The 7,721-nt window shown below is 38.2% G+C and overlaps 1 protein-coding gene across 1 annotated transcript in view; it reads right to left on the bottom strand.

The window, feature by feature from the left end:
- The window catches only part of HMMR (hyaluronan-mediated motility receptor (RHAMM)), a gene marked incomplete at its 5' end in the record, with an annotated part of 12,115 nt that extends 4,592 nt beyond the window's left edge, over positions 1–7,523 (bottom strand). Inside the window, 10 exons of the mRNA XM_010191380.1 lie at positions 598–812; positions 1,116–1,264; positions 1,705–1,883; positions 2,750–2,824; positions 3,983–4,083; positions 4,603–4,689; positions 4,929–5,117; positions 5,849–5,929; positions 6,725–6,801; positions 7,425–7,523. Coding sequence (XP_010189682.1) covers positions 598–812; positions 1,116–1,264; positions 1,705–1,883; positions 2,750–2,824; positions 3,983–4,083; positions 4,603–4,689; positions 4,929–5,117; positions 5,849–5,929; positions 6,725–6,801; positions 7,425–7,523 — 1,252 coding nt within the window. The remainder of the gene's footprint in view (positions 1–597; positions 813–1,115; positions 1,265–1,704; positions 1,884–2,749; positions 2,825–3,982; positions 4,084–4,602; positions 4,690–4,928; positions 5,118–5,848; positions 5,930–6,724; positions 6,802–7,424) is intronic.
- Between the last annotated feature and the right edge of the window lie 198 nt (positions 7,524–7,721).

Raw genomic sequence — 7,721 nt, 5'->3', positions numbered from 1 at the left:
CATAACCTTCATTGTGAAAAGCCACTAACTCCTCTGCCACAGCTTCTTAAGAGTTAAAGCACAAACTTCATAACAGATCCCCCTCCCTTTATTTCCCCCTCCCTTTATTTCCCCCTCCCTTTATTTCCCCCTCCCTTTATTTCCCAAGATACCTATAAAATAAACTGGACATCTAATAGTAAACTTGCAGTACGTGAAAAGAAGAAACAACTTGCTTGAACATAAATTTAAAGAATAAAATCAATAAAATTAAAATAATAAAAATAATTTAAAAAAAATTAGTTATTGCCCTGTCCAGGGCAGAAACATCCAATAAGGCATGCAGACAGCTTACCTTCCACACCAGTATTATATCACTACAGTACTGGCATTTCAAGCAAGTCTCAGCATGCTGATTAAACAGTTTTAAACTAAGACAACATAAAAATTATCCAGGTCACTCGGCTGGATTAGATCAATAATCAACAACCAGCAGTAAGTTAATTTAGATCTATTCAGGTCTCTTTAAAACCTGAATTAGGCTCAGCAGCTTTGTTTATGCTACTGACAGAACATTTTTCCTTTCAGAGCCTTAGAGTCAAAGTTTCTTTCACACACCCTTTCAACTTTTCTTCCATCTGTGCAAGTTCAAGAGCTTGAGACTGGATTTCTTGTTCCAAGCGCTTCACCAGCTTTTCAGCTTTCTTCTCCTTCGCATGTAGTTTATTCAGCTCATTCATTGTATCATTCAGCTCTTCTTCAAGAAGACGTCTCTCACTTGTTACCTCATCTTGAAGTTCTCTTAACTTCCGCTGCATTGATGCGGATGACTCCTACATGCCAGAGTAGATCACAGATTTTAAAGCTACAAGTACTTTTCTAGATATTAAAGACTAATTTGCAGGGTTCAAACTTCAAAGCACGAGAATGAGGTCAAATCTACAGGAAGAACCAAAACACCCATCATACCAGCTATGGTTCTTAGAGACATTGGACCACACACAGTTTCTGCTGGGCAGCACCCACTTGTAGGTTCCACAGGTTAGCAAATCCCATGCATAACCAAAATCAGAACCCTTCGTGCCAGTCACTGGGCTTGGAGTCTATTTTCACTCTCATTTATAGTTTTTATTTACCTTCTCTTGCTGCAGCTGAAAAACCATCTCGTCATGTTTCTGAAGCAGTTTTTGGTGTTCCTGTTCTTCTAAGCCAATTTTTTTTTTCAGGTCTTCTATTTCAGCATTCATACTCAGGACTTTTCCTCTGCTCTCGGCCAGCTCTTTCTCTGCATAGAGGAATTGTCAATATAACACAAATTCCCTCCTCTATCTTCAAAGAGCTACAACATCTATACTTACTAGTACTTCCATTCTGGTTTTAAAGATAGTTAGGCAAGGGAAGAAGAAAACAAAACAAAATAAAAACTGAACAAGACATCTTTAACCCATCTGGAAACTCCTCAGAATTGGCTGAAAGTTCACCACTTTTAATTTCAACTGCAGGAATCTTTGGATCAAGCAGTTGACCTTCATCAGAACTGCAGCATGGCTGGGGAAAACAACTAAATTATCTCCCCAAAGCCTTTCACATAACACTACTTAATACTGACTTAACTTGGAACAAACCAGTGTAAATTGACATTTTAGAACAAACCTATGTGAGATGCTTTAAGATGTGTCAGTGATGCCACACACACACTAACAGCATCCAAACACTAACACTTACCTTTTTCTTGTTGAAGCAATTGACACCTTTCATTAAGTTCTTTTATCAGTTTAAATGATTCTTCCTCTTTAGTTTTGAGGGTATCCCTCAGGATCCCAATATCTTGGTCTTTCTTTAGGAGTGTCTCCTCCATCTGGGCAATATCCAGTTTATATTTTTCAGCTGTTTCTGCAACACTGCTGCAAGAGAAAGTTCAGGTATTTGTTAGCACTAGACTTCGTTTGTAAGCTTCCACTTCAGTACAAAGGAAAACTGCCTTCACCTACTTTCCCACACAAGTTTTTTGCACATTAAGACAGGTTAACTAAAATTAAAAGTGGTTTATTTCAACACTGGTGTTTTTGTTTTAAAAGAAACTTATACAGTCACCCAAAATATAACTGTTTGATGAAAACAAAATTAGTCACTATAATTATTTACAGGTAACTGCTAGATCCAGGTCTTTTGCGAAGCTGAGTTTTGGCAGAAAAGCATACACATTAATAAATCAGATTTTAGAAGAATAAGCAGAATTTGAGAGATATATAGCCAGTTAATGGGGGGTCTCTTAATAAGTAAATTGACAGCAGGGAGGCAGGGATGAAGAATGAACTAGGTAAACAGTTTTGTATTTTCACCACGTTCTGAGCTAGGACACATTACTGTAAAGACTGGTTAGTTTCTCTTGGCTACAATGCACTGGATTAGTAATTTTTAGAAGCAGACTGATGTTCGTACATACTTAACTCATCTTAAATGCAAATTGGAGCATGGTAAAGTTCACTGGAAGCCAAGATTGACAGTTTTATGGCCTACTGTACATTGTTTTGCAAGGGCTAAATACTGCCAGTACCTTAGAAGAAAAGGATTTAGCTTGATTTACGTACAAATAACTCAGGCTAAAACATGATGTCAGGACCCTGATACAAAACTCTTCCATAGTATTGCTTAGCCTAGAAAAGCACAGAGACCTTTAGAAAGATAATTACAATAATATCTTATGACTTTTCCACTGTGTCACAAAATACTTGATTACTTTTCCAACTCAAGAGCAATTTGTTGTTACCTGAGCTCTGTGATGTATTCCAGGAGTTTTTCAGAATCAGACTTTTCCTCCACTTTCTCTCTCTCAGTAGCAGACCTAAAACCAGGAAGTTTTCACGATGAATGTACTGAAGCAAATTCAGAGCTACTTGTAAGCTATGTGTTTACAGATAAGCAAGTAGAAATAAGCCATTAATGGTGACTTATTAGTAATACATACTTTTCATAAGTCAGTTTGGCTGACAAATGGGTATTTACTCTAAGAGGTGATTCTACCCTCTTTGGATACTTGTCCCATGTGGTCTTCTCACTTGTAGTCAAGATGCTGAGCCATATTTCTGCCACAGGCAAGTATGCTAGAACAGCTGCATTAGCTAGACAAGTTATAATTTCCTCCCTTTGTGAATTGCACTACTGGCATTATAAGTTTTGTGGTTTTTAACTCTAATGCAAGTATAAAATTTCTGCTCATATTCAAGCACTTGGATGTTCAGTAAATGCAGAAAGCATAAGAAGGGTGTTGCAGTGCCCATCATGCAAAATTGAGATAAAATATACCTTATAAGTTCATTTTTCTTCGGCTGCCATCCTCAGAAATAGCCTATATGTTAGCACACTGGTTCTGTGCAGCAAATGACAATATTTGGGCAAAACAGAAAGCATTGATTTGGAACTCTCTCTTCTTACTCACAGCTTCTTCAGTCAAGACACTTTGCATTTGCCTTTCTTCAGAGAGCGTGGCTACTACAAAGCAACTTTGAAGGCATCACAGATGCTCTTCAGTACCCTTAGCTGGACCTCAGCTCCCGGTCCAATGCTTTTTCTTTCTTGCTTATGCCTAACTTGCTAGTCTAAAGGGCCGAAGTACCCAATCTACGTGAATGTCTTGCTCCAAGATGAATGACAATTCATTCCTCAGGATGCATGTCTTCCCTCCCTGCCTCATAGCCAAGAAAACTCCACCCATACCACCTTGGAAGACAAAGGGTTGAAATTACACAGTTTGTTTTTTTGGAAAAAGGTTACATACACTAGAGGAAGAATATTTTGTATGTTCATTTTCTAAGAATACAGCAGTTCCTAAGACTTCATTCCATTGAATTTATTCCAGGTCACAAATACTGATAATTTCAGTTCCTTCTTAGCAGGGAAAAGTATTTTCCCTAAACTACATGCTCTTTATAAAGGTATAAGCACATAGGCACAGCTAGATGATATAATGTCATCCAAGTCAATTCCCTTCCTTACTACTTACAGTTTTTCTTCTAACTGTGCTACTTTTCCTTTTGAATGTTCTAGGCTCCTTTGCACCTCCTGCAGCTTCATTTCCATGTCTTCCCGCTTTGCAAGTGCGGTCTTAAAAAAAAAAAAAACCACGACCAAAATGAGATTTAGTTAAAAAAAAAAATCCATTGCCTAAGAGACAGTAATAAACTGAAATTAATTCATAGCTACAATTTAACAATAGTACTTGCTACTGTGCTAAATGTGATTCAAAGTATCCCTCTGTAAAGATATTAGCCATTTGTTAAAACAACCACCACCACCACAAAACCGAAACATGTTTAAAAACTTCAAGTTATACTTAGGAACACTGGTTTTCAAAAAGAAAAAATATTCCAACCAACAGATTGATACTGTAACAGAGTTACTTCTAGGCTTCCTTATTTAAACTCAGATTTACTCTGCATATAAACAGCAAAATCAAAAGTATTTGTTGTTTGATCCTTCTTTCTTTATTTTCACTCTAGAGAAAGTAGAAGAAACTCCCGAGTTGAGGACAGAAACAAAACATGTTCTGCGGTTCTGTTACAAGCCCTTCACTGTCTGTTTCTGAACAGCTCGGAGTTACTATCCGGTGTAGTGCAGTCATACCTTTTCCTTCGCATCCCTCTTGCTTCTGAGCTTCATTAACTCCATGCATAGGCTGCTCATTTTCTTCTGCACACCATCTTCACACAGCTTTTTAGAAACGAATATAAGAGCACTAAGCATAACTCCTTCATATGAATTACTCTTCACACAAGCTTTCAGAAGCGCCCCCCTCCCAGATTCCAAACCAGATGTGCCCTATCCCTGGGCCAGTGAAGAGGCACAGGGACCATGAAAACAGATTGTGCCAATCAGCAACCGAGGTTTCCTTTTGCCCAAGGAGCTTAACAACAAAGGCAAAGCAAATATGTGCATATTTGTCTGGATACCTTTGACTTCAGTAGTTCATTGGTTCTTGTTAGTTCCAGGAGCTGTTTTTTCAGGCATGCAACACTCGCCAAAAGAGATGTTTTCTCCTGAACTGCAGCACTCAGCTTTGCTTCACTCTTAACAAAATCCTCATCCAGAGCCTTAAGTTTTTTATCCTGCTCTGCCCGCTCTCTCACTAATGCACGAATCTAAAACAAAAGAGGTATTTTCTTTATTTCCTACTATTATTCTTCTTAAATAACATCATTAGTTTATGCCTGTGGTTTTCTTGGAAAGATTAACTATCCAAACTGTGTTAATTTTCATTCAGAAAATGAAATATATCTTCTACTCTGTCATTCACAGGAAAGGAGAAAACAGAATCACCACAATTCTCTGTTGTTACACACGACAGATTTGCAGTTCTAGCATTTCATCTGACTTATTTTATGTTACCGAGCCAGTTAAAGTTTAAATGTTAGAAGTTAGAATAGTCTTGGCTTCAACTTGCAACAGAAGCCAACAGAATGTGACATTTGAGATATGAGGCATAGATTAGTACACAGAAGTGTACTGGTAAGGAAAAGCTCTGTGCCTCTGAAACTTTAAAATTATGTCAATTATTAAGCAAAAATCTCAAGAAGCAGTTGTTAAATAAAATATAAACTTTTTGGGGTAGAGAACATAGGACTTGGTTCTCCCAGCTTTGTTTTTTTTTTTAACTAAAGACTGGCTGCACAGCTGTTCATGATAAGCAGGAATTATCATAATCCCATTAACAAACCCAGTGTTTTCTACATACCATAACATCTGATAATCCCTGCAGTGCGCAGAGCTGTTGCAAGCTACTTATATGCTATGTTATGCAAAAGAGGCTAATTTTACTAGCTTGTGTTTTTGAAACATATAACAGGATTGCACTCTCATAATGGATTCTTACCTCCTTTTCCAGTGCCTTCTGTTTTTTTCTCTCTTTCATAAGGATAAAGTCTTTTTGGGGCTTCAGAGTCCCATGAGCTGGCTTTGGAAAACAGATGTATTAGAAATATTTAAACTGATCTCTAGCCGCACTCTAGTTTAACACCATAGTTAAATATAAGTGGATGCCTTCATATAGACAATAATATTAGAGATACACACACACAAAATAAAAAGCAAAAATCTCTCTCCCACACATAGGGGAAGTATCAGGTTAGGATGGGCTTTACCATTGTACTTTCTCATAAACATTTCTCTGAATGGACAGCTCATAACCATTGTGACAGGAAGAAGAAAAGGAAGTTTAAACATTAGCACTCCATAAAAAAAACACTTTAATCCCATAACCAGAGGCTTATTTGCAGAATTCTGTCCTACATCATGAGTACTAGCAAACTAAACTAGTAAGTCAGCCTATGCATCTTCAATTCCATATCCTCCACACTGCACTGAGAACCTGTACATACAGTATCATCCCCTCTTGGTTTCTTTTACCACTAGGTGTCTGCACTGCTCTGGCCACCATATGAACACAGCAACACGATCTTCTTAAAAAGCAGCAGCTGCACCATAGTTACATGGTGAACAAGAGGCAAAACCACCCAACATTGTAGCGCCAAAGACAACAAGCCACTCTGTAGCCTCAAGTAATCATCACATGAGTCCCAAAACACTGGAATTTCATTTTTCCTTCTATGTTGCTTCGGAATAAAGGCACAATAAAGTGCTTCATAGTTTACTCAGGTAGATTAACAGTACATAGAGGAGCTAAATGACTAGTCACAGTGAGCTTTAGCTGGAATTTGACAGTGCTGCAGACAGCACTGAAGCGTCTTACTGTTGATCCAAAAGACGTGAGCCTCCTTCCAGTTACAGGGGTAGGTGCATTCTTCTCGCTGTTCAGATCTGTCTCACCTGCAGAAGGATGCAGAAAAGAACGGTGAAGGAAGACAGTGTGCGTGCACATGGTGAGGAAAATTTAACCAAACTACACAAGGTTAATTGACTTTTTATACAAAAGATAGAACGCCACCTAATTATTAGGCTATCCACTTGAAAAACCAGTGCTAGCTGTTCCCTTACTGCAGTCAGACAGCACAGTATCAGTCCTCTGGGAACTTGACAGTTTAGAGAGAAACTACCAGATGACAGCCGGTTTTGAGAAGTCAGCTTCTGCTAAGTTCCATCCCCCCCATCCAAATCCATGCTGCCAGTTTTCAACTAAGGGATGCTTTAAGTATGAAAAAGCCATGAAAATATCACTAAAAGTGAGGTAAATTAAGTAGATAAATCATGTATTTGATCTCCAGAGGTTCCCCTAATTAGCAGAAGTCTCATATAAAGCTATTTTTGGAAGATTCAGTTAGATATATTTTTACAGCTGCTGTCCCCTTGAGCTGCAAGGTAGCAGTGAGCCCCTGCAATAGAAAATTTCTAAACAAGAACAGAGCAGTAACAGAATGTAAGCACTAATAATTGTAGCATTCAAAGATGTCTGTCATACCATTGTGCTCTGGGCAACTTTTCGTGCTACTTACTTCTCTGTTTCCTAATCCCTTGACGTGGTTCAGAGGACAGAGAACTTTTCAGTAGGTCTGAAGATTTAGCATCAGAGGATCGTTGCAGGGGGGTACGTACTAGAAAGGACATTTTTCAGAACAACAGAGAACTATTAAGGTAAATAACAGGGTTTTCAACTTCAAGAGGTTGAGGCTAGTAACACATTTTAAATTCACTTAAAAAAAAGGAAAAAGATCCCCAACCAACAACTTTGAGTCTCAGTTGTTCTCATCCTCCACATAGACAAGAAGAAAATATACAGCACATGTGGTGGG

This window comes from Mesitornis unicolor, unplaced genomic scaffold (genome assembly GCF_000695765.1).
Source record: "Mesitornis unicolor isolate BGI_N332 unplaced genomic scaffold, ASM69576v1 scaffold16139, whole genome shotgun sequence".
Lineage (NCBI taxonomy): Eukaryota > Metazoa > Chordata > Aves > Mesitornithiformes > Mesitornithidae > Mesitornis > Mesitornis unicolor.
This window is presented reverse-complemented; position numbering and strand designations above follow the sequence as displayed.